The sequence below is a fragment of the Vidua macroura genome, chromosome 1, assembly GCF_024509145.1.
Source record: "Vidua macroura isolate BioBank_ID:100142 chromosome 1, ASM2450914v1, whole genome shotgun sequence".
In the NCBI taxonomy this organism is placed as follows: Eukaryota; Metazoa; Chordata; class Aves; order Passeriformes; family Viduidae; genus Vidua; species Vidua macroura.
The window spans coordinates 59,090,259-59,117,618 of NC_071571.1; the positions used below are offsets into that span (position 1 = coordinate 59,090,259).

Consider the following 27,360-nt stretch of genomic DNA (forward strand, 5'->3'; position numbering starts at 1 on the left):
ATCCAAATATGGGGGTAATTCCTTTTTTCAACCCTCTTATATCCTGGGTAGTGTTATAAATGAAAGCTCCAATTTCTTAATTAGGGAAAATGTATTAAATGATCACAGTATAAATTTGGAGGAAAAAAAGGAAAGCCACAATCCAATCAAAAAGGGTCAGTGCCGAGCCCGGGTATCGGCGCTGAGTGAGACACAGGTCTGACTGCTACAGCATAGGGTCCCCTATGTTACACACCGACTGTCCTGACTGAGCTGTTTTTATACTATTTTTCCTGCCCGAGGCAGGGTCCTTTTTCTTCCTTTCAGGACTTCACATATTCATCTGGAGTTCTTTCTCTTTGAGGAACTGAACAAAACCATGTCTGGGAAGTAATGAACATCCATGATTGTGTTCCCAGAGATGGCTCCGGCTATCTCTATCTTAGATATTTATCACATATTCATCGTCCAGGCGTTTCCTTGGATCACCTTGAGGAATGACCCATCTCTTGGCTGGCCACATTCATTAGTTTTGTAAATGAAGTTCTCCTTCCTCTTGTCCAGGTGGTTTCAACACTGTGAGGCAATCCCCGACACTGACTTGTGCGCTTAAAAATCTTTTATAAGGGTATTTCTTATCAATGCATATATAAAATATATATGACAATTTTTATCTGCACGAATTATCCCATATACACATAACAGTAGTAAGTGGTACAATTACAAACCCAAACCCTCCCCCTTGACCCCCCAAAGGAACTTGGTGGAGTGGCATCTGGTGTACCCCTGTCTCTTGGATCCAGGGGGCTTTTGATGTCCTAAATTGAGTCCTCTTCTAGTTCTAGGGAGAGACACTATATGCTGCTCCCTTCCCCCCACACCATCATTATTCTCAGGTGGGGCCATAGGAGACGCATTTTCCTGATCCCCTTGCTCTGGGAGTTGAGGATACAGGGGACCTGCATCCCAATCCTCACCATTTTCCTCTTCCTCCCTTTTTTCTTAACACATAGATTTCTTCTATTGCTTGCCTAATCTATATCAATCCACATTCCTTTTCAATCCATCCTTTCCAATTCTCCTCTAAATACCTCCACAAACAAATTCTATGTGTTCCAGAAGGTGGCCATATAAGCCTCTTTGGCAACTTATACTCTGGCCACACAAAATAACAATATTTTACCATGATCTCCATAGTTACCTCTGGGTGAATGTATCATCTGTTCCAAGACCTCAGCATTCTCCCCAAGGGACTCTCCGGGGTATTATGGGATCGTCATCCCTTTTGCCGGGGCCCCTTCCCAGCTTTACCCTTGCAACCCTCCATGTGTGCCTTCCCAGGTTTAACTGTGCTACCCTCCAGGGGTGCCTGTTTCTCCTGTGCTACCCTCCATGGGTGCCATCCCAGGTTTATTCCCTGAAGATCCCATATTACTCACCAGTCAGATTTTTCAGTGTTCTTTCCCTATGGACTCTTCATGGACCCCCTTGGTCCGCCACTCATCTGCCTCTTGAACAGTCTCGGGAACCCAATCAATTGCCTGGAGCCGGCTGCCACCAAGAGGAGCTGATCACCCAAACTGGGTGAGGTGCACCTTCAGCTCCGCGCACTGCCCACTGCCCCGGACGGTGGAAAAATCCCGGACTGAGCCCCCAGCTTGTCAGGAAAATTAATCCACAAACATCAGAGGTTTATGTCCAAAAAGGAGACAGAGGAATCCTTTTACTTTATTTGAATAAAGGGAGAGGCCATGGAGCATTCCCCTGGGGGTCTCTCAGATTTTTGGAGGAGTCAGCCTCCTATTTTATCCTAATTTCCCGGCTGCATTTCCCTTCTCTCTTTCCCCATTGGCTGAGGTAATTGACGGGTACAGACTTTCCAGTACACCTGATACCGAAGATTTCCCTCTAATGTATAACCCTCCCTTTTAATTTTTACTTCTTACAGAATTTAGGGTTTTCCCCCATTGTTTCTTTCATCTTTCAATGTCTAATTTCATTTATCAGCAAACTTAAAGCTTATTTGTGAAAGCAAATATCTTTTTCCATCTATCAATCAGTTGAATCCTTCCCATTGTTCATCTCTCAGTGCTAGTTTTATCTACCAGCAGACCTACAGCTTGTTAGTAAAGACAAATCGGCTATTCCTTTCAGGGCCAAGACACAATGCTCAGGCAGGGGAAGCTTTGGCATTAATGAAAACAAGGCATTACCAGGATAGGCGTCCTGGGACACCAACGCTAATTAAATGTTGGGACACTATGCAACAGAACACTTATTGGAAGTGAAAACCAGAAGGAGTGTACAGCTCTCTTTTATAATTTGTGCTTATTAACACATTGTATGTATATTTTGCTCATTCCAAACTCACTGATGTAATGCAGGTGTTATTGTCTGAATTTTGAGATCCACAGCAGGCTGTCAGATTGGCATCAATGTAAAGGTGGGTGCAGTTGAAAATGAAAAGGAAGTATTCTGGATTACCATGTCAGTGTGATAAAACGTTCTTACGGCTCTACGTACTTGAGTGGGAAGAAGCAATCAATTGTCATAGGTCTAGATTTCTAGGTTCCAGAAACCAGTTCTAGAACTAGGTTGTTGTAATAAAAGTCTTCTCACACTCTATAGTATCTCTCTTCTCAGGCTATATTGATGTCGTCTTCTCTCAGAAACTTCTTTGCCTTCTATTGTCTTGACAGTCACCTGAAAAATGACAGCTGGTTTGGCCAAGGCAAGTGAAAGAGCCTCCTAATTATCTGTGGGGAGTCAAGGCATTGCTCTCTTCTTGGTCTGCTTGCTCTGTGGTGTGTTAAGGAACCTTCCCAGTCCTGCTATTCACAAGACCCTATAGCAGTTGTACTCTCAACACCTGTGAAGGGCGGCCAAAGCCCCTTCACGTGGACAGCTGCAGTGAGCCAGTGGGTGCTTCACTTGACTCTCTGTGTGGAAAATCACGCTGTGAAAAGCCAGTGTCCATAAAGGAGATAGAGGAGTCCTGCAACTTTTATTCAAATAAAGGGAGAGTGTCCATTACGCCATATCCCCATGGGGTCTCTTGAGTTTTTGTATGATGCAGCCTCCTTTTATCCTAAACTCGCAGCTGCATGTTGCCCTCTTCCTTTCCCCATTGGATTGAGGTGCTAGGAAGGCACAGACTTCTTCCCAAACTGCCTACTAAATATTCCCCCTTGGATGTGTATACTGCCCCCATCACACATTGTATGACCATTAAAACTAGCTGTCAGCTCATCCTAGGTGGAGAAGCTAATTTCCATAAGTCTACTAATTAAGCCTGTGCATTTTTCCCCAAAGTTCAGAAATTCCGGCTGTGCTTGGCTCTGCAACAAACTTGGGTGTCTTGATGTCTGTAATGATCTCCACACCTATTCTTCCAGAACCTGATTGGTCCTTTCAGATCAAGTAATTTGTGAAGATGTTAATACCCATTTCTTATATTATTAGGTTTGTAATGACCCCCACACCCATTCTTCCAGATTGAGTCATTTGTGAAGACATTAACACACATTTTTCCCATCTTTATTTCTACATTGTAGACTGTCAGCAGCACTCAGAACTAGAGAATGGATTTTTATTGTATCTTAGAGATATCTTGGTCAGGAGGAGGAGTTCTGCTGGGCATCACTTTGCCAAGTGGAAAGATTCTTTCCTGTAAGGCAACAAATACTTTACTAACATTTTAAATTACGTCTTGAAGGAATGTGACCTTAAGGTATCGCATAGCTAAGGTCAATCTGACAAAAAGACCTGCACTGCACACAAGATCTTTGTTTATTAAGGGGAAATTGTTGTCGCTTGCCCCTTTCCTCCTTCTACTTATTTAAAAAACTTATGTTTAAGTGTTATTTAACTTGTGCCGTTAAATTGATAGAACAAACATTTAAGTAATTTTATCCCTTCTTTGTAGAGAAGATAGTTTTACTGATATCTTCATTTTGACTGTATGGATTGGAGAATTTTGAGGTATTACAGCTGTCTCTTTCTGTTCTGCCCTTGGGCTCCACTTCCAGGTGTACCAGATCTGTACCAGTCCAGTGCTGGCCTCTAACACAGCTCTTCTAAACTTCTGAGTTTCAGTGATCAGAATAGAAGTTATCAAAAATGTTGGTGAATAGTTTCAAGTAAGGAATTTTTTTATCCCAGAAAGGAGAGGATAGCAATTACTAAAACAATCTCTAGTAAAAGGGAATTAAGTGTCTTGATTCTGCTTAGACGACTGTCCTTTCGGTGTCTTTGGATGGAGTTCTGCCTACTTCACTTCTGTTCTTGAGAAGATTCATGAAAAGTGGAGTGTTCTTTCTGTAGGATCATCCTCATTCACACTTTCTTTAGTAATCAGGATTTGTAAGTAGTGCTTACAGGACCACTTCTTACAAATTTGTATGTCAGGGGTCTTCCTACCATCATTCTATACTGCTGTAATTGCACCTGAATCCTGGAACAAAACTAATTACTCCTGATTTTGGAGGAAGGCAACCATGCATGTCCCTTGTGGGTGAACATACATTAATGTGCTTTGACCAAAGATAATCAATGACAATGAAGAAGGAAATATATCTTGCAAGGCTGTTTTTAGTAGGTTCCTATTTTTTGGGGCCCTTCACTATACTCTAGAGAAACTGTTGCTTGTAGAGGACTAGGCATCCAGCTCCAGGGAAGTTTTTCATAGGAGAGGTTTTCTGCTAGCCTCTGGAAGCTTTAGGGTAGACTTACCTTCACAGCTTTTGAAAACATAACATAGAATAAGAATGAAAGAAATTGTTAATGCCATAATTAAGTATAACGTACTGTACTATACTGTAATGTCATAGGGAATCCTGTAGTATTTAGTATGCTGGCTTTAGGAGGAGCCACATAAGGTGCTTACAGTTTTGTCAGAAGATATGCCTTTTAGTTGTCTACTGTTTTTACCGTCCTCCTTACACTTCTCTCTGAGTTGCTTCTCCTGAGTTCCTTCAGTTTCTAGCAGTCAAAAGAAAAAAAGTCTTGGTCAGGAAATGCAGATTGGTCTTGACCATGAATGTGAGAGTATATGCATTGTGCCACTGTTGTAGAGCTGCTCAGCCTATCATCGTACAGATCTCTGCTGCAATCTTGGTGGCACAGTAATATGAGCCGGGATAAAGAGGGATGTGAATAGGCATGAAATATTGGAAAGAACAGGCATGCATTAGGTTTGCATTTCTAGACTCTCAAGGCAGTCTGTAATTTGAATAATTTCAATTTGTGAAAATAATTTCCATTGTACATTATAATGGGTAACATAAGTTGTTCAACCCAGTTGAAGGTGAACCAAGGTATGCCTCTCGTGTGCACTGCAGTTGTCTTGTCAGCAGAGTTTCCTGTTTACAATCCCTTCTGCTTTCATAAAATGAAGTTCTCATGAATCTTGGTCAGATTTCTTAATAGTGAAAAGTTCTAAAATCACAGGTTGATTAATTTACCAGCACTGAATTGATTAAGAGAGACAGAAAGTGTTAATCAGTTTTTTTCTTTTTAATATCTATATATAGATATAAAAACATATCTCTCTTGTCTGTAACCTCTTGTGTTCGGTAGCACTCTCAGACTCACATTCTTAATGGCGTGATATGTACTGAATTGGGGAAAAGTCTTCATTAATGTTGCTTTTCTTCCACTTTACTCTTCTTCCTCTACTGCTAAAGTGCCCTCCTGAAACACAGAAGCAAGATAACTACTACTTATTAAAATAACAACTTGAAGAATAATGTAAACAAATAAATTAGATTATTCTGGTTTCTGTAACACTGATTTTATCTGAATGTGCGGCAACACTAAATTTGTCTTCTACAAAACACATAAACTCATAAGAGGATAGTGAAAAAGAAAGTACAGGTAGTGATTTGTGTGAGGTAATTATGTATTCCTCACAAATTTCCTTCTCATAACACCTTTTTTTCATCACTGCTTTATATATGGTGAAGACTGTCTATATTCTAGCTGTATATCTTATAACAGGGCATATGATAATAGAAAAATTCGGAGTTTAAAATCTGGCTTTGCTTCAATAAAAAGTTGTAGCCTGTTGAAATACTATGTCTATGTTGATGTCAATACTGTATAAAATATATTCTTATTAATGTGTTTTCTCATTGCTTCTGAGTAAGTGGAAAAATAATTTATTTGCAACTGTGTTAAGAAACAAAGTAGAAGAACGTATTTTAGGCTTGCAGATAGGTCTTTTACTTACTTCAACTCCTTTTTATCTTTTTTTTTTACCTACAGATGGCAATAGCGGTTGGAGATGTCCTGCTTGTCAGAATGTTTCTGTGCAAGTTCCTAAAACTTACACTTGTTTCTGTGGTGAGTTTCTCACTTGCTTTTGCAAAGAAAAACAGTTGTGTCATTTTGAGTCCTTTTTCTTAATATGAATTTCAGTATTGGTGCTCATTTGCTTACATGCTTAAAACTCAATTTAAAAAAAATTTATTGACACTGGAAGGTGGCTGCACAGAGAATCATACATATGCCGCTTGAAAAATGAAAAGAAAATACTAAGTCCCAAGTGGTAACTATTTTCATACCATTGTGTAGAAATAGTGGTTTTTATGGAGTAATGATAGATTTTGGCTGGTATCTTGTGAGCTTTTCTTCTGTAGAAGGAATGGAATAACCTGCATATTTATGTCTTTGTGACAAGACCAAAATAATACACAACTCAAGGATACAACTACCTAAACCTTTACACTGATTTAGCAATTTTGTGATTTATGTTGTTCAGGGACATATGATAGTCAGGCTTTTCAGACCTCTGCATAGATATGTGTTTAATAAAAAAGGTAAATGGCATGAGTACAGCACTCACCAAGCCATAAATATAAAACCAAAAGGAGAAATTTATTATGTTACTTAATTGCATAGATGCGAATAAGTTTTGTTTGGAATCTATACTTCTGTGATCTGTGATTTGTATTGTTTTCACATAGCTTTCTTTTCCTTAAATCAGAGTCACTGGAAACTTTCACCTCACTTTCTAGAAAACACAGTGTTCTGAAGTTGAGATAGAAACTGTGTCAGTAAACTTGCTCTAAATAGGCAAGATTTGCTAAAATAAGAGAATTTTACCTTTTTATCTAAATGTGCTAGTGAATCAGATAGAAACAGTGAAATGCAGTTAAGGCAGAGTTTTTGTACAACAATGTGTGAAATCTTATGAACATAGGGATAATAATTCAGTTATTAGAGATAATAATGCAGTCAGAATCAACTGACCATGAATGAAAATTAAACCAAATGAAAATTAGACTTTTTAAAAAGACAGGACATCTTTCTGTTAAATAGGGAAGAACTTCTCCTTAGCCTAAAGATGTTTCATGGTTTAGGAGATCTACAGTAAGAACCTTAAATTGTCTGCAAAAGTATTACTCGCAGAGCACCATGTAGTAACATAAGAGTTCAATCTTCTGTAGATAATTTTACATTAATGATATATAACTTGGACATCATCAGTCATGCAAAACTACCTTGTATTTGATGCAAAGTACTAACCATGTGCTGAGTGTAGTTGAGTGTGATTTTTTTTTCCCATGCTTTCACCCATGAGGAAATTCCTATCTTATTTTTCTTCTGAAGCTTCAGATTTTTGGGACTTCCCTGGGTATTCAATTAGTTTAATTGAAACTCAGGTAAATAAATGCTATCTGTAATGTTTATTCATATTTTTCTAACTTAATACTGTAGAATATACAGAGGTATATTTTAAAAATTAAAATTATGTAACTGTGTCATCAAAAATATTTTTTTGCTGCTTTTGATTATCACAACTCAAATTTGCAACATTGGCTCAGTTGATTCACTGTTAATTTAATTCCTCTCTTGCAGAAAGCCAAGAGAGTGTTAATGATGGCAATTAACCTTAACCCTGATGACCATGTCATGCACTTAGATCTATAAGATTTGATGATAATATCTCAGATTAATGAAAATATGGTTTAGTGCTTATCTGAAATACAGAATACTTGAAGCTTGTTTAAGACTTCTTGTTTAAGACTTCATTCATCAAAATTCATCAACCTTTTATATTTTGATTAATGTAGAGACTTCATTCATCAAAATTCATCAACCTGTTATATTTTGATTAATGTAGAGTCTGCTTCTTTTTATAGAAGTGACTTTTATAATTTGCCCACTCATTTAATGCAGCCTGACCAACTGCACAGGGCTTTTAGTTTTCATGTATTTTATCAGTTTCATTTAATGTATCAGCTACCTGCATGTCTGCTGATTGGGAGTACAGAAGGAAAGGATATTCTGGAACTTGCTATTCCAATGGTATATTCTTTTAAAGAAGCTGAGTATGTATCAGTACAGGATAACATAAACATTTGTGTAATTTTTTTGTCAAAGAAGACTACTTGCCAGTATTTAAAGTACCACTTTTTCTCTTGGTATGCTATTTTTCACAAATGCAGTCTGGTATTCAAAGCAATAAATACCTTTTTGTCTTTGACATGGTTTAGGTAAAGTGCACAATCCTGAATGGAATAGAAATGAAATTCCACATAGCTGTGGGGAACTTTGTGGAAAGAAGAGGCAGTGTTTGGACTGTCCGCATCTTTGCAACATGTAAGTAAATGTTTGTTCTATAAATATAAACATATATAAAACATATATTATATACACACATATAAACATATATATAAGCACATATATAAATTTATGCATATATAAATATATATATATATATAAAAATGTTTATTATATGAACACTGAAAAAATTAGAGAAAATTTCTGAAGATTGTATTGGCTAATTTTTTGACTCGAGGATATGCTTAGAGATTTAGAACCTGCAAGTAGAGGTTTATAGTTCAGCTGAAGCCTGAAAGAAATGAAAAGCCTGAAAGCTTTTTGTGTTGGTATGTCTAAAGTGAGTTCATATGAGAGCATGAACAGGATGTCTACTATAGTTGTAGCAGCATTTCTATCATGTTTTAGGAACTGAAGCAGCTATCTGACTTGGTTTCAAGAATTTTCATTGAAGAAAAGAAATAATAGTGTCTGAAAGTAACTGAACATGTGCAGTGGTCCACCAGATTTTTCAGGTGCTGTTATTCATATAAAAGGGTTTGAATATCTTAATTTGAGATCAATGTTACTTGTTTAAACTGGAAGACCACTTCTTTCCTTTGTTTCTTTTTTTTTTTTAATTTGGCTTGCAAATTGTTGAGGATAAAAGGTCATTTGTACTTTTTTTTTAATTTGCTGAGACCATCAGATAGTTTAACCAGAATCTCTCATGGAAATTTTAATCAGTATTTGTAACTCAGATTGGTTTTGCTAACATTTTATTAGTATAATTCAGTGAAGAGAGGCAAAGGAGGTGTCGTGGTTTGGAATGCGAGGAAAATTAGGGAAGTGAGGCTAAAGCTTTTTGTGTAACTGACAGTCTGTTGAGCCAATGAAAAGCTGGACAAGCTTCTGTGAAAGACACATGTTAAAGACGAAAGAAACCCGGGAACTTTTTGTTTCCCTTCCGGTTAGGTGGGAGGTAACACGGCTGGGCGGCCCCTGCCACGAGGCCGGGCCGGTCGGCCCTGCCACAGGGTTGAGCCCCAATTACCCGGGCGCCTGCTCGAGGCAGGGCAGGCGGCCCGGGCAGGGAGAGGGGGTACTGCAGGGCTGGATGGAGCCTGCCTTGCTAACATCTGACTGCCTACTACCCCCTCCCCCCACCACCCAGCCCAGCTGAGCCCGCCGGGCCCCAGGAGCAGCCCCGGGCTGGTGCCGGGATTTTACTCCCGTGGAAGCTGCCCGCAGCCAGCGGGCAGGGGGAAAGAGAAGCCACCCCCCACCCCCGCGGTGCTGCTCCTGCTGAGTTCTAGCCTGGGCAGGGGGAAAGAGAAGCCACCCCCCACCCCCGCGGTGCTGCTCCTGCTGAGTTCTAGCCTGGCTGATTCATTCCGAGCTGCTTCCTTAATTACAGCTCCTGCACCGCACTGTAGCACCCAGTCCGAGCGGGCTCCAGGTGGGATGTTAACCCTTTCAATGCTTTAATCCTCCCTCGAGTGAGAGAATGGAACAAGATGCAAGCGTGTAAAAGAACAACATGAAAACATCATGGTCAGTGAGGAAGAAGTTAAGTCCCAGATGCCTTGATCTTAGAGGCTGAAATCTTCTTGTAAGCTATGGAAAAGAACCTCTTTTTTCTTATAACACAGGAAACTGTGGGGAGATTAAAGTGTTCAAATTACAGATATTGAGTAAAAACGTCCATGCCAAAATAAACAGATGTTAAAGTAGCTGTAATGCCATGAGAAGTTTGAACAGCGAAAGACAGAAGAGTAAACCTGTGCCGCCAGGAGAAGAGAAGATCTCTGTTCCCAGGGATGAAGATTATTTTAGAGATAAATAATGAGAACTTCTACCTTTGAACAACTCATCTTTAAAACAATACCCCATAAGTCAACATGGCCCATTGACAAGCTGTGGGAAGGCTTGTGGAAATGGGAAGGACTTAACGATAGCAGGGTTCTCTGGGCACTTGTTATTCGTGACGAACTGTTTTTTTCCTCTTGTGAAGAAGCTTCTATAACCTTAACAAGAGGGACTTCTCTCCCTAAATGAACTAAAGAAAGACTATTTTAGAGGTAGCAAACTAACTAGAAATTTTAAGTTTTGTTTCTTTACATTATCAGTGGGAAAGAAAAGGTTGTGGAAGAAGAAGTGTTCTGAAAGGTTTGTTCTGATTCTTACTACGTTTTTTCTTTTAGTTACTTTAAATAAAATTTTCTTTATACCCTTTTAAAGGATTTGAACCTACTTTACCTTTCTCCTAATCCTGTCTAACAGCAGGAAATGAGTGCACTGGTAATTAGCCAGCACTGAAGCCCACCACACTCATCAACACATTGGTTGGAAAATTTTAAAATTAGGAAAATCTTAAATTAACAAATCCTAACCACTACAGGAGGGCATCTCTGTTTTCAATTTTGGATTTTTTACATTAGATTTTTTTTAGTAGTGTAGTTGCATTGATAAGATTAACACCATTATATTATTTTTTTCAATGTATAAATATGCCTGCTTGTCAGAAACACAGATTATATGTTGTTCCTATTGTATCTAGCTTCAATTTCCATGGAAGTTGGTCCTTAACATCTGTTCATATTTCTGGTTTTGGAAATTTTTGATAGAAGCAGTTGTTCCTGCTCTTGGTCAGAAACTTCAGTCATTCCAACAAATAGATTGTTGTCTTTTTCCAAGATTTGCTAAAGCTTGGAACTTTAGTAGAACTTAACTCTGAACTTTGTATTTAATGTGTTCTGTTTCAAATATATTTCAACATTTTGTTGAATGTCAGAATAATTCTTTAATACTTGTTTCCCATACATGAAAATGTTAATTGGATTTCTTTTTGATATTAGATTTAATTTATATTTATGCATTACGTATTTATGCATGCAGATTTACATTTTGTTTCATTTAAGTGTCATGGCTGTTTTCTTAATTTACTTTCAACTTTCAGACTAACACTTGAGGTAGCTGATGCCCTGAACAGAACACTGATTCTCTTGGAGACGAGCTGCAGGCCTCCATCTCAGGAGAGGCATATGTTCATGGACATATCTTTTGCCCAGTCAGAAATAAGCAGACTTCTTAACCATTTTGAGAACTCCCTGACTGAAATTTGTTGCCTGACAAACTTTGCTGTAGGGCTTGGAAGCATATGTTCTTCTCTTCTTTCCTGTCCTAGTCTACAGCAGAGGTTCAGTCTTTGGCATTCTCTTCTGGCAAGTCTTCTGAAGAGTAGTGTTATAGGTAAAAATGGACTCAGCCGATAAAAAAAGAAAAAAAAAAAATTTTTATCCAGCCACAAAAGAGGACAGTGCCGAGCCCGGGATCGGCACTGGGTGAGACACAGGTTCAACCACTCTGGCAGAGGGTCTCTCCTATGCTCCACCCCAACCGTCCTGTCCGAGCAATTTTTATACATTTTTTCTTGCCTGGGGCAAAAGTCCCTTTCTTCTTTTCTGGGCTGTACCCATTCATGTGGAGTTCTTTCACTGTGACAAGTGGAACAAAACCCATCCAGAGAGTGATGATCACGTTCCCAGAGTTTGGTATTCAGATGTATCTTCCTGATGGTTCTGCTTATCTCAATCTCAGGTACTTATTGCGTGTTCCTCACTGGGCAGTCCGGGCGTTCCTCGGACCACCTTGATGGATGATCCATCACCGGGCTGGCCACGTCTATTAGCTTGCAAATGCAGCCCTCCCTCTTTTGTCCAGGTGGCTTCGACCCAGTGTTGCAATCCCCATCGCTGGCTTGTGCATTTTATATTTTAGTTTTCCTTAGAAACTTTTATAAGAATATTTTAATTTGCACAAATTATCACATACATACATGACAATCCCTCCCCTTCTATATGAACAATTTAATTCATGCTTTCTACACCTTCCATACAACTTCATTTACTGATGCTTTACGTTAATATTTTCATTTTTCAAATTTCTAGTTACTTTGAGGTTCATTATCCCAATCTTCCCTTGGAATTTATGGATATAGTTTGTAGCTCTCTCCTTCCCCTTTTATCTGTTCTTCCAACCTGGCTAAAGCATCTACTGCCCTACAGTGTATGTTTTCCTCTCTCAGTGTCATCAGTTTTGATACCTGGTTTGTTTTTCCTAGAGTGGATTCTGGATCTGTGGGTAAGGCTGCTATTTGCATCCCCTGTACCACTCAGTGTACCACTGAGCCTTATAAAACGGGATGAGACAGGGTAGGAATATGACCCCTGCCACTGAGCATGAAATGACAGTAGTTGTTCAGGAGTCAAACCCTCGCCCTTCCAAGGCTATTTCTCAGCGGATTTTAGCCCCCCCACAGATCCAGCAATTTGACAACCCTAGTTCAGTGGCAATTTCCTGCATCAGATCCACAAATAGATTCTGATCTGAAGTAGGTAATCCCCATTTTGTGTATTGTTTTTCCAATTGGTTATATTGCTCACTTAGAGTTCTCAACCTTTCCTGTTCCCTCCTCTTTTTCTCATCTCAGCCTTCTGTCTTTTTACCTCTTGCATTACCTGTTTCATCTTATTTTCTGGGTCCATTCCCTCTTTGTCCTTTGTGACGCAGAATATTTTGTCATACTGTAAACAAACCCTGTCATCCTGATTCTCTAAAAGGTCCAGGATAATTGGCTTATTTTTTAGAGGTATTCTGTTTTCATGCTTTAGGATATTTCCCACCCAGTAGGTTTTTCCCCCCCATCACACATGTTGCTTTGTTCTTTTCTCTCTCTGACTTCCTTGTTTTCGCCCGGCTACTCTTTCCCGGGGCACTGGCCAGGCGCTTCCGGGAGCAGCCAGAGAGAGGGAACACACACCTTTGTGGGTTCGTTTGATACAGACAGAGCTGTTTAGAGAGCGCGATCAAGACCGGGATAAAGAGACTCAAGAGACTGGACACTTGTTGTGCAGTCCAAAGTAGGTTGTATTTGCTCGAACGCTGCACATACAAGTGACAATGATCAGGGGTCCAGACACAGGTTTTATAGGGGAAAATAAGAGATAAGGTGAAACCAATAGAACGATGCCCAGTGTGAATACATTATAGGTAAAATCCAATGGGAATAACTCCAGGGGGAAGGATGAATACACGTAAAAATACAGAATAGAAACTCCAGCTTTAGGTTTAGGAAACAGAAACTCCCATCTCAAATTCACAAAGCCTTTTTGATCCGTTTGCGTAGCTGCACACTGCAACACACACACATTCCTAACTGGTTGTTGTCATAGCACAGGGGATTTGCTTGGAAATGAGCTACAAACAAGGATTCCATTTTTCCCCCAACCCATACAGTCTGGTTACAAAAATGGGTACCACGCCCTCCCTGTAAAGTGCAGACACTTTAGACTGCTTGCCCTTGGATTTCGTCTCCTGGGGTTGCATGTTTTGTCTCTGGCCAATTCACATCTCAAAATATAGTTTTGTCACTGTGGGTCCCTTGGCTGGTGTCCTGCCCCTTAATCTTGGGCGGATTTTTCGGACTCAGGCTCATTGTCAGGCAGGCAGCTGAGTTCAGACTCATTAGGGTAACCCACAGATATATCTCTCTGCCTCTGCCCACGCCCACTGGGTTGCAGCCAGCGGCTGGGGAAAATTATAATCTTCACGGCAGCAGCAGAATCCTTTTAGGGTCCCATCTCTGTCCCGAGCTGCACCTCGCCTTTTAAGGTTTTCCCACCTGGACAGCTTGAAGGTCCCATTACTGCAGGGTACTTTATTTAATCTCTGGAACTCAATGGTTTGAGTTTGGTAAACAAATCAATTTTCCCATCCCTGGGAACAGCATTCTGTAATCCCCAGTTTTGTAACGAAATCCAAAATATGCTTAGTCTAATGTGCTTCGGCTGACAGGTGCTTATCATACAATCTACTGGGCCAAATACCCCTCCAGTTGTGTACCATTCAGACCTCTCTCACAACATTCACACTTAAGGGGTACAAATATACAAATGGATAGTAGTTACATCTTGACATTATGCAGGGGTGTGGCCCCCTTGGCTCATTCCCGTATTAATGATATTATTTTTAATTGTGTTGTTCACCTTTTGTGAACTCTGTTACTTTCTCTTAGTTAATTTCCAGGCAAATTGGTTTTTACATTCTTTAACTGTGGCTTCCCATTTGTCCTCAGGTATTTCCCATCCTTCTGGTAATAGTAATTCCCACCCACAAAACACAGTTATTATTTCAGTTGCCTCAAGTTCTGCCTGGGTAAGTGATCTATGTAGCGCTCGGCATCTCCTACAATGAGAGCGCCATTTGTGTGAGCTACAATACCAATTCTTCTCACAATTTAAACATCTACATTTAACCCAACTGGCGTGCCCAGTATTTGGGTGGACTAAACAGGGTATTTTATAGGGCACTGATTGAGGTTGTAATTCATCCTCTCTTTTGTATAGATCACAAGCCAAAGCAGAATACCTGGGTTTTTTGTCTGAAATAGCCCGGACCCCGCTGTTTGCAGTGGCAATATTCCTCCTCAAGGAGAGTTTCAGAGTCTGTCCAAGTGGTATTTGAAACCACTGATATAAGCTTGGCTTCACTTCCCAGTTGGGTGTAATTCTGTGTTCATTTCTGGGATCATTTGGGTCCTCTCAATTTATCCCCACCCCTTCCCTGACTAATAGTTTCTGTATCACTCGGTCCTGATGTTGTTGTCCACTCCTGAAGTTCTCTTTCGGCTCCTTGGTTCTGTTGGTATGGATCTAATCTTGTCTCCGGGTCCGGTTTGCAGTTCCAGTGCCTAGAAAGGACCCTCCCATTTTATTCCCAAAATCTGAGTTATTTGTTGTAACTTTTTAACAATAGGTATTTCTTCATTCTGTATACTGTGCCTGGGAAATACCTTGATCTTTATAAGCTTTACTTACCATGTTGGCTGGGGCAGCAGGGACTTCCTCCACTTAAGGTGAGCCCCAAGGGGTACTCTACTATCTCTATTAGATAGGGTTGTACTTGCCCATCTTACATCCACTAACATTCTGTTTACAGCATACTATTTTTCAGCCTCCTAATTTACTGTAGCGATGCGCACACCCTTAGTTCATCTCTAAAGTCAGTTTCTACCAAGTTTGCAATAGCTGTCTTTAGCTTGGATACCCCCAGGCTAACTGTGGCCTACTGAGTCTAGCTGGCTTCTGCCCCTACCATGATTGCTAAGCCCTGTCTAACAACGCATTAACTTCCTCTGTCCCTGGCACGACCGCCTGATCCCTGCTCTCTTCAACAATTCAGCCACTGAAACCAATTACACCTTACAGTTGTTACTTCCTGGGGGGTTTTCCACCGGCACTCTCACACCAAACCATATGCAATTCCACTTTAGCAGCTAGAAAGGTTCTGCTCTTGCATGACAGATGTAAACTCAAAAGATGGTCTGTCACTTTCTGCAGGCCTCGATGCTCCCCTCATACCTTTCAACAAGCATTCCTTCACAATTTCCGAGTGCTGTGTTACACACCTAGTCACAACAGAGAAACACCCAAAACAAGGCCTCATATTCCCTGGTGAACCCATATACACCTGACTCCATAGCAATTAGAACTTCACTTGTTCCTTGTGTAAGATTTACTCTGTTCACAACTGAATCAGCATGCTCTAAAATTCTAAAATGCATAATTCCATTTCCTCACCCTGTTGGGTCCTCTGTCTACATTATCTTAACAGTCACATTAACACCTTTATTCACACATCAGGCCTGCTCAATTACTCTCCTCCTGGTTCCCCCACCCCCCCATGACAACACTTTGGTCACATGGGGCACCTCCAGAAGTTAATATGCAGCAAACAATTACTAAGAAAGTTCTGCCATTCAGAGCTACTTACAGCGTTGGAGATCGGTGCTGCCCCACAGTAGAAGCTGTCTCACTTTGATCCTTCCTGTTTCTCTGCCTGTCACTCACACGCCATGTCTGCGGCGTTGGCCCATCTACAGCAAAAACACAAACCATGGCTCACCCCCCTTACCAATGTCTACATGGTCTCCTCTGACAGTGGGGCTGGGGGCCGCTCCACCCTCCCACACTGCCTACTAGCACTGACTCGCTTTTACCCAGGCAGCGCCAGCCAGGGGCCGCTGCGCTCCCTTGCAGCCTGCGTTCACTGTGCAACTGCAAGTAATGGGAACATGTGCCGCAGCCTCCCTGCCGCTGCCCGCACCTCCACAGTACCGCCGTGATCCGAAAAGAAACCCCGACTAGGAAAGATCGGGTGGGCCCTGCCTCTCCCTCTGAGCCGCGCCGCCCCTTTCTTTCCAACCTGCTGTCGGCAGCAGTGCTGGCCCCCGTGCACCGCGGCCAAGCCGCGGACCAGCAGCCACCTGCGCCGTTGCTGGAGGACGAGGGAAAACCCTGGCTCTGCCACCGCTCAGCCATCCCGGCCTCGGCCACGAGGGCCGACCATCCTTGCCCGCCTCCACTCAGAGATACTGCGCCATCCCAGCACTGTCACGCCACGTGATGTCCCGCTGGTGCAGGCACTGGGGCCTGGACCTGGTTTAGGTATGGGGGTGGAAGGTTGTCCAAGGGCTCCCAGATCTCACCCGGGTTTGTTTTACTGCCCTGAGTTTGGACCGGGAATAGCCAAGCACCAGCATATTCCCACAATCTGGCATAGTCCAACTCCTCCCCCACCTGGCCCTCTTTCTTCATATACACTATCATATAATGCCTGACACATCCTTGCATCGAATGTACCAAATGTGGGCCAATGTGATATTTCCCAATTTCCATGTTTCCCCATACCTCTACAGAGTAATGAATCATCTTCTCTTTAGATTTCCTCCGTCTCTCAGGGCAGTCCTCCCAATGCTCCAACATCCACCCCAACGGGCTTCTCCTTGGGATTTCTGGCAAACAGTCCCGCCGCCCCTTTCCAGGTTTTCCCTGGCATTTTCCTTGGATTTTATTCTTTTCTGTCCCATACTTTAAACGAACTTGCTTATCTTAATTCCTTAACCGAAATCCTTAAATCAGTCCTGGTTGATACCGTGGTCCTACCCTGTCCCAATTGAATGTTACCAGCCTATCAGTCACACAGCGAACTGTTCTGTGGACCTGCGACTGGTGGTGAGCTCTCTTACCTTTTCCCCGGACTTCCAAAGTCCTGGATCGGAGAGGTTTACCAGTTCTCAAACACCTGAGAACATACCCTCCCTCCCCGGTCCGCCCATGATCGAACCCCTGAACTCCCCGAGTTGCAGGCTTTATGTGTCAAATGAGTTTACCCGATTCCGTATGCTTCCCCTGGGACCGACCACTTCCCTCGTGTGATAGTGAAACTGCGATCGTGGGGTCCGCACTCGCTCCGTGACGACGTCACGTCTGACACACATGCTCAATCACCCCTCACCCAACCACGCGATACTTACGGTTCTTTTTCCCGCACGGATTCTTCTTGCACGTAGATTTTTACAAGTGAGAAAACTAACTGCGGCCTCAGAGATTCTGCTCCGAGTTCCTGAGAGCTCTAGGCCCGTTTTTATCCCTTTCTGATTGTGGCTTTTCCTTTGGCTTTTAGTTTGGGGTCTGATTGGTTCTGCAGGTTTCCTGATCCCGTCCAGCGGCTGAAATCAGTGGGGCGCCTCCCGGACCGAGGACAGGGAGCCCTTGGATGGCCCAAATCAGATCACGTTGGGCTCACCAAGATTGTTATAGGTAAAAATTGACTCAGCCAAATTAAAAAAGGGAAAAAAAAATTTTATTATAAGGATCAAATTCTATCTGAGCCAGCCACAAATGAGGACAGTGCCGAGCCCGGGATCGGCACTGGGTGAGACACAGGTTCAACCACTCTGGCAGAGGGTCTCTCCTATGCTCCACTCCAACTGTCCTGTCCGAGCAATTTTTATACATTTTTTCTTGCCTGGGGCAAAAGTCCCTTTCTTCTTTTCTGGGCTGTATCCATTCACGTGGAGTTCTTTCACTGTGGCAAGTGGAACAAAACCCATCCAGAGAGTGATGATCACCCGTGATCGTGTTGCCAGAGTTTGGTATTCAGATGTATCTTCCTGATGGTTCTGCTTATCTCGATCTCAGGTACTTATTGCGTGTTCCTCACTGGGCAGTCCGGGCGTTCCTCGGACCACCTTGATGGATGATCCATCACCGGGCTGGCCATGTCTATTAGCTTGCAAATGCAGCCCTCCCTCTTTTGTCCAGGTGGCTTCAACCCAGTGTTGCAATCCCCATCGCTGGCTTGTGCATTTTATATTTTAGTTTTCCTTAGAAACTTTTATAAGAATATTTTAATTTGTACAAATTATCACATACATACATGACAGTAGTGACAATACTGTGACATTGGGGCGCTACAAATTCTTAGTCTCTAAATGTCTGATCTGCATAAAAGCTGTGAAATTGAGTCCAAATTTGTGACCAGTTGTAGCATATTTAAAAATGTTATCATTCACCTTTATGTTTCACATGAATAAAACCATGATGACATTACCCAGTCCTGGAGGTAAGGCAACAATAGGCATGCAGATCTCAAGATAATGGATGTTCTTGACACTCTCTAACTTATGATAGTGAACTGGAGAGGAATGCACTTTCATCAGTTTTGGACAATCATTATGTTTTGGACACTTCTTTTTCCCATACAGGAATCTTTGATGTCTGTGAGATCACAGGCAGCCATCTTCTGCTGTATCAAAAAGCAAGTACGAACTTCGTTCCCTCTTGCTTTATCAGTGGTGGAGTTAAGAGATGCAGGGCTCTATTATTTGAATGCAGATGATAAGTCTGGATCATGATATATGTCTGGGCAGAGATTTTCTTCAAGAGAGAGTGCTCAAGGTTAGATGTTGCTGTCTGGGGCAGGAATCTATTTCATGATTCTTGATTAAGTTTAGATGATCTCAGAACTTCTTGCAAGCATTTATTTCTTTGGATTGTGGATTTGCTGTGTGCCATTTTCCCCTCTTCCCACATGTTCCCATAAAGTGATAAGGTTTGAACCAGAACTATGATTTTGTTTGCAGATATTCTAAAAGCTGTTTTGTTTTTCCTTTTCAACACCATACCCCATTTTGGTGAAAGTAAGTAAAGGTAATTCACGCTGCCAATTGACAGGGGTGATTTAAAGGACACAGACACCAATGGAAAGAATGGTCTTCTTATTTTACAATTAATATTAAGGTAATACAAAAGTAAAATTATACATTCAATAAAACTACATGCTTGGCTGTAGCAACAAGCAAAAATAAGCAAGGTAGTGCACGTAGTCATTGCTATACGAGAGAAAGGATAGTGACTGAGAAAGGTAGATGCATCATCAATTGCCTAAATACTTTACCCTCACCCAGAGTCCGCAGTTGCTGGGAAGCTCTATTTCACAGTGAGGACCAGGAGAACCTTTCCCAGCAATTAGGAATTTCCTACATGGTGAGTCCATCTGTAGGTGAGGTCTCCAAATTTGCCCCGAAAGTGGGTCCCAGCTTTTATAGGCCCAAATCAGCAAGTCAAAGTGACTTGATTATATTTTTAGCAGAGAAACATCTGAATCTGATGGCACACTTGCTGACCAGCCAGGACCAGGGCTTAGCCAGAGCCCATGCCTTGGCTGGGGGGGTTTTCCCCTAAAATACCCTCTGTTAGCCTCTATTCATGTTAGTTGGGAGGATTTCTTAAAATGATACATTTCTTGCAGATAACTACAGAAGGTTATGTGAAAGTTTCTAAAGCAGGTGTTTTGGTGTTAAACAGTGGATATAATCTCTTGGTCATCTATTTTTAGCTAAATAATACTGATGGTATCAGTAGTCACACAGTGCTTGGGATCCATCTGATAGGTCAGCTCTGGTTTAGGCCTACTGCTCAGGCCTGAGCACATCAACTGGATTAGTAATATTTACTCAGATTTATTGAAATGGTAACCATTTATATAAACAGCTGATTTGGCAGAGCTGAGGAACAAGTAAGCAGCTGTTTGAAAGAGGAATGCTTTGCTGACCTTTTGCTGGTGTTGTGCTGTGGCCTGCATAACACTTCTCAAGGTGAGTTCTCTTCACATTTTTAGTTTAAAAACACTGAAATTTATTTTACAGTGTTAGGTTTTACATCAAAGAAACATTTAGCTTAACCTTCAATAAAATGTTCCTGATAATAAACTTCTTAAAAAAAAGCAAAACTTCTTTTAAGGCTCTGAAGTTCTCCCTGCAGCTGAAACTATGCAAGGCCTTGAGAGCATTTGAAAGAGAATATTACAAAGGCAGTACATGAAATTTTCCCTCTGTTGGACAACACCCTTTTTCTGACCCAGAGATGGGGCAACTGCGAGGCATTTTAAAAACTTTTATGCCATTTTCAGTCTCATGAGAAGGGTGAGACAATACAGATGTCATAATTCACACCATCACAATCAGAAGCCAACTATTTCCTAATTACATTAGCATTTCTTGGCCTATCAGCTTTTTGTCACACCATGCTGTAGATGTCTTAAAGCCAATCATCTAAAACTACCCCTCATGGGTCCTAGTACAAGGCATCTTTCATAGTTCTATTTCTCCAAAGTATCTGGTCTTATTTGCAAGGCCATCCTTTGAAACTTTTTTTTTTTTCTAGCTCCATTTCTCTCTCAACAATATCTGTCCTGTTCCATGGCATTTCTAAGTCAACATTTCTTATCTCAAAGTTTGTATACAGATGAGTACTGTGTGGGCCTTCTGTCAGGCCCTGAGAACTCTCTACAAATCCATTTCCCACATCTCTCTATTGATTTAAATTTTACTAGCTGGATTTCCTTCATAGATCTTCGGTGCTGTAATTTTCTCTACAGCAGTAGAAGTCCCTTTTTTTGTCCTGTTACAGTATCTAATATTTTCACTGTCAGGCAAATGGAAGTTTAATTTTTCCTCTATCTAGGTGTATCTATCTTCACAACTTTTCTTCTATGCCAGTTCTCTAGAGCAGCAGAAGTAAACTGCAAAATAATCCTCCATGCTAATGATAGATAATGAAGGTTCAGTTAAAAAAACCTCTGTGTTCACCAAACAGAAGTTAATACTGAAGTCTTCAGCCTTTTTGAGTTCAGTTTGCAAAATTGTCAAGTCATTTAACTTAGTTTTTTGCTTAATCCCCTAAACCAGGACTAAAACTCTAAAGGTATCACCTATCTTTATCATCTAAGGAGCGTTTTCTGCACTTCCTATGCATGTATCTGTGCTGAATAAAATTTGAATTTCAATCTTAATTGTTGTTGTATGGATCAAGTATGTCCTAGAACTGTAGTCATACTGTAGCTTCTGTCTAAACTAAATTGTACCAGAGACATGGTATTTGTAGGGATGTGTAAGGAATACTTATTTCAAAAGTCAGAAGTTTGATTTCAAAGCATTAGTTTTTGCATTACTAGACTTCTTCTGTTCTTATTAACAAAAGGTCAGAAAACTGTCTCAGAAACCTATATTGTCAAAACTTTGAGATGTCTGAAAACTTAATTGTCTGATAGTGTTCTAACAAAAGGAGTCTTGCTATAAGACTGCAATCTATTACTACTGGTACTTACAACTTTAAAATATTTGTGATCAATATAAATTGCTGTTGTGTGATACAGTATCATCAGAAAGTGTGCCAGGAGTGGGGTTATGGAAGAAATATTAGCACTGCTTGTATATGAGAGTGTTGAGAGAAATAATACGCCGGGTAAAAAACTTAACATGACAAGATTTTTGAAGATGATGTGCCTTCTCACTTTTCCAAGTTATGACCTAGATCATAGTTTTTTGAATTTATATTTACTTTAATCTGATTCCTAAGTTCATAAGTTGGCACCCAGCCTTTAGAATCCTACATGGATCTGTGAGAATTGAAGTCAAGACAGTGCAACATACAGTGCAGTCCTTTTACAAGAGGTCTTCTTGTAAGATAGATTTTCTTGTATGTTGCTGAATGCATTTAATTCTCGTTGTCTGAAGTTCCACAATACAGTTTTAATTAATTCAGTGGTTTAGCTTTCTTCCTGCTTTACTGTATATCCATCCAGTTTTTCTTTTTTTCTCCGTTTCCTTGTGCCTGCTCTGGTGCTTTTTCAACTCTTCACTGTGTCATAAAACTCACCTATCAAAAGATGGAGGCTTATGTGTTGCAGCACGAGCGGGTCGTGCTGGGCGGTGGCGGGCCAGGGGCGCAACCGTCCCCCTGTGAGCTCTGCAATCCCAGTTATCAGCAGGTTCGGCGCAGGGACAGATGAAGACGACACGGGTCTTTGGGTAAACCAGAGTGTATTTATCGGATGGACAAGATGGAGCCCCAAGATAAGATTCAGGGGGGTGAACAGAAATTTTATACAGTAACTTAGGAGGAGTGGTCTAGGAAAATGAACCAATGAGGATGTGGTAAGGGAGGAGTTAAGGTGGGGCAAATAGTTTACAAACCTATCAGGGAAAACAAGGGAGGGGAATAACACAAAGTAACAAATGGGGTATTGAGTACAACAAGACAGACATAGAACTCTCTGGAATAAGGGTAGGGATAGGGAGGATTGACAAGGAACATTCTGGGAAAAGGGGTGGGGAAGGGGAGGACTGACAACTTGGAGTGGAGGGGGTTAGGGAAGGCCTTGGGAAGATTGGCAGCTCGGGAGAGGAGGGAATTAAGGAGGAGAACAGGGGGCAGACATGAATTTAAACAAAACACACTACAACAGTTATGGTGGTTTTGGTGGTTTGTTTTTTGGATGTGCTTTATGTGATGGAGGATTTTTCATTGTTTTGAATTGGTTTATTGTGTAATTGCTTGGCTTTACTGTTAGAGCTGGTATAGGTTGAGTGATAGATTAGACCTTATTGTCAGCTAGGGGGATGGTAGAGGAAGAAGGGAAGCCAGACCACTGTTGACAAGCTGGAGGCATGACTCAACTATATTGTGTATGGCCGTAGTAACTGATGTACTAATTAGTTCTTGTATAGTTACTGTCCTTGAGGAATTCAGTAGTGACCATGTAACTGGGTAGTCTGTGTTTATGGGGTTTTCTGATGTTTCTGAGTTTTTTCTTTTGACTAGGATGTCTGTGTTGGTCAATCCTGGCCAGTAATAATTGCTCCAAATGAGAGCTGCTGTTCTTGCAAATGAAGGGAACTGGGAGCTGGCTAAGGAAGAGTGCAGACAAGACAGTTAAGTATAATTTCACAAATCTGGGCTTGTCTGTACCCAACTAAGGTCTTACATGGGGATAGGGAACATCTAGTGTTTCTTGAAGTAGGAGGTCAGGTCTGATATGTAAAGGACTGGAATTGATGACACTCACAGGAAATTGCCCTTGATAGTGAGAAAAAACCTGAGGGAGACTTGCTGTGTCTCCCATGTGTTGAAGAGGAGCAGCACCTCTTACTGGTGGCACTAGAAGTGCTGAGTTCAAAGATAAAGCCACTAGCTCAAAAGAAGAAATTATTAGAGAAGTTTTTATCTCTGTTGTATTTAAGATCACTGAAGAAATAAATATGTTAATGGTTTGGACATAAGATGATTGTTTTGGGTGTTACCAGTAATGAGCACAGTTGAGTTGATGCTGGTTTGCTGGTGAAATGCAAAATATCAAATGTGTCGGTAGCAGAATTGTTTCTTTAGTAGTACTATTGATACAGCAGCAGGAATACAGTTTTTCCTTCAACGTTAGTGGTCTTTGAGAGTGATGCAATTATAATAATCAATTTTTTTTTCTTGTGATAAGACTGCTTTCATACCCGGCAGGACTGAGTGTAGGAGTCCTGTATAATGTTCTGATAATGCACTGACATTGGGTTGTGGTGGATTGTGTCTCTGGGATTGTAATAAAGCTAAAGTTAACTTTGCTTTATTGACTTACTTCTAAGTCTGTGCCACCCAGGACCGTGCCCTTCATGCCCAGCCTTTGTGACAAAAACATGTGAATGTGGACAAACAAGGTAGGAATGCTTCTACTATGCAAATAAAAGTTTAGTTATTATAAAAAAAAAAAGAAAAATTTAAAACTTTATATACTATTTTTTTTCTTTCTTATAATTTATTAAAAATATGCTGAACAAAGTTTAATCTGAGCTGTAACTTGAATTTGTGGTTAAAATTATTTGGAGAACTTTATATTTTGAAAAAATGCAGTTACTTTTAATTTTTCAAGAAAGTAAAAATAACAAAAAAAACTTGTCAATTTATAATAAATGTAGCTGAATTGTTAGAGCAGTCTGTAAGTTGATTGTGAAATCTCATACTAGTATTTATTCATTTTATTTGCTAGAAGACTCCGAGAATTTAATAGAAAAAGGTTCACATTTTTTCTGTTTGAATGAAATGAGGTCTTAATTAATTTCAGAAATAATAATTTCAAAAATAATGTGCTTTTCTCAGAAACTGTACAGAGAAGTCTATAGTGTATTCTAGACTTGAAAGCTATCTTTTCCTTGCATGTTTGGTGCATATAGTGTCATTGCCAATAGCAATATGGTACTGCCTATACTATGTGTGATCGCTCATAATCAGTTGGCCTGAATCTTTAGAGTACCTTTTTCTAGTTACATAGAACTGAATCTGTGTAATAAATTGCCTGAGCTTGTTTACAGAACCAAAAAAACCATAAACTGATTTCAGTGTTACATTCTTGCTCTGGAAAAAAGATTTTTCATTTTTTTGCAATTATTGCTCAGAGTTTGAATGCAATATTATACAATCTTAATTTTTCAGAAGAAGGTACTGCAATTTCTATGGCAGTATTTGTAGATAAAAGCACTTTGTCTTCAGCAGAAAAATGTTTGTAGATTACTGAATTTTATCTTCCATGGTAATATTACTTCCTTTTATTGTTTAGGGTTTTTTGTTTTATTTTCTTTGTGTTGTTTTGTTTTCTTTGTTTTTTGTTGTTTTTTCTGACTTCTTCTTTTATTTAAAAGTTTAATAGATGCAACAACTTTGTTTTATTTTTTTTTCCAGTTGTCAGATTACTTCACCAGATTGCTGATTTTTGTAATAGTACATTTGATACTTAAAACCTGCTTCAAAATAGCATTTCATATGTACTGTATAAGCATCCAGGGTGTATAGCATGGCATTACCAACTTAAGGATGTTTTAAACTTTACCAACTTTAAGGATGTTTTAAGCATTACCAACTTTAAGGATGTTTACTATTTCAAGTACATATTTTACAGCCATTATATGAGCCATCCAGAGTTGGAAAAACAGGAGAATTTATTTTGTGCATTTTTTTACAATTTAATTAAAAACTTAGTTGTTTTCATAGACATCTGACCCACTGTTAAGGCCCATATCCCTATCTTCATTGTGTTCAATGGATTTAGGATTGTTTAAGTCTTCAGAAAGATGTCTGTATTGTCTGACAATGCATACACGAGTTCATGTATTAGTTCAAATTTTAGTGTCAACTTGGGTTGTTTTCCCCCATTTTCTTCAGGAAAAAATCTGTAGACTTACTACTGTTACAGGTGTTTTACTTTAGTGAGGTGGAAGAGGGGAAGCAAGGGTAAAACTAGGGGTGTTATTTCCTAAAAGCTTTCATTAATAAATTATGCTGCCTTTTGAGGATTTTGGCATTTTACTGAAAATGTATTTCCCTTTTTATTAAATACTGTATAGATGTCAGGTAGCTGACAGGGTATGATGTCATTTCTCTACAGTCATTCAGTTCGCTGTGGTCAATCAACAAAAATTCATTGTTCTAATGTATGTGGAAATACTTTAAACTGTGGAAAGCACAGCTGTACTCAAGTGTGCCACGCAGGAAAATGTTCACCTTGCCAGTTAACAGTACAGCAAGGTAAGTACTGAAATGCTTTACAGATATCCACCCCATACAATGAGAACAAGAGGGTGGAAAAGATCAGTACCAAGAGGCAAATTCCAATTTTTACTTAACACAACCAAAATCTGTTGCTGGAATCCTGCCATGATGATTAGGCTGTTGGAGCATTTGCCTTATTAGGACAGGCTGGTGATACTGGACTTCCTTATCTTGAGAGGGCTGAGTAGTGGCCTTTCATTAGCTAATAAGTAATTTAAGAAGACAGAGATGGGGTTATGCATGTGTGAGGAATAAGAGACAATTGCGCCAACGAACTTACGTTCCTTGTAACTTAGCTGTAAGGGAAACCTCTTTTCTTGGGATTTTCAAGACCAACTGAATAAAACACTTGAGTAATGTGGTCTGATCTCATTGCTGACTGTGCTTTAGGTAAGGGCTTGGACTAACTAATCCTTTCTTACGTGAATTATCCTCTGATCCTACTTATTTTTTTACTATAAGAATTAATTAGACAGTAAATGAAAGAAAAGTAGAAGAAGGTATAGGAAAGTGTAACGTGAATGGGGGGTGTAGGTCAGAGACTCATACTCCAGAGTTCTTGTGACAAACAGCCTGGAGTTTATTCCTCCAGCTCCTTTTATAGGAGCTCCAATTACACATGTGATTCGTTGAGGTCTTAGCCCCATCCAGCTCTCTGGCCAATGATACCATCTGCATTTAGAGTGAATGACATTGGCTGAAGTTCCCTGTGCAGATTGAATCCACCCTATCCTTGCCCTCCTAGGGACTCTAGTGCCACAGGAAAGTACAATTCAACAAGCTTCTCATGATTTCTATTAAAATTTTCTAAACCTTGAATGGAAATTAAATTGACTGAGAATGTATGCCAGTATATAAATAACTTTATAGGACAGTTTATATACAGAAAATTGCAAGTTAATTTTCTCATTTTTAAGGTAATAATTAACTTGTTATGTATACTGCTTTAATAAATAAACTTTTTGTGCACATAGTACCACTTTATCAAAACAAGTAATGCTGGAATTCCAACTTCTGTAGGACAAAAATCTTTTATTGATGAAATAAATCTAGAGGAGCAACT

At 40.3% G+C, this 27,360-nt stretch overlaps 1 protein-coding gene across 4 annotated transcripts in view; it reads left to right on the forward strand.

The window, feature by feature from the left end:
* The window catches only part of NFX1 (nuclear transcription factor, X-box binding 1), a 97,817-nt gene that overhangs the window by 25,904 nt on the left and 44,553 nt on the right, over positions 1–27,360 (forward strand). For all 4 annotated transcript variants that reach the window (XR_008439989.1, XM_053994411.1, XM_053994627.1 and 1 more), the window contains 4 exons: positions 6,244–6,321; positions 8,478–8,583; positions 24,341–24,412; positions 26,134–26,273. Coding sequence is in view for 3 of the 4 variants with exons in the window: in XM_053994411.1 (XP_053850386.1) it covers positions 6,244–6,321; positions 8,478–8,583; positions 24,341–24,412; positions 26,134–26,273 (396 nt within the window). In the remaining variant the exon portion in view is untranslated. The remainder of the gene's footprint in view (positions 1–6,243; positions 6,322–8,477; positions 8,584–24,340; positions 24,413–26,133; positions 26,274–27,360) is intronic.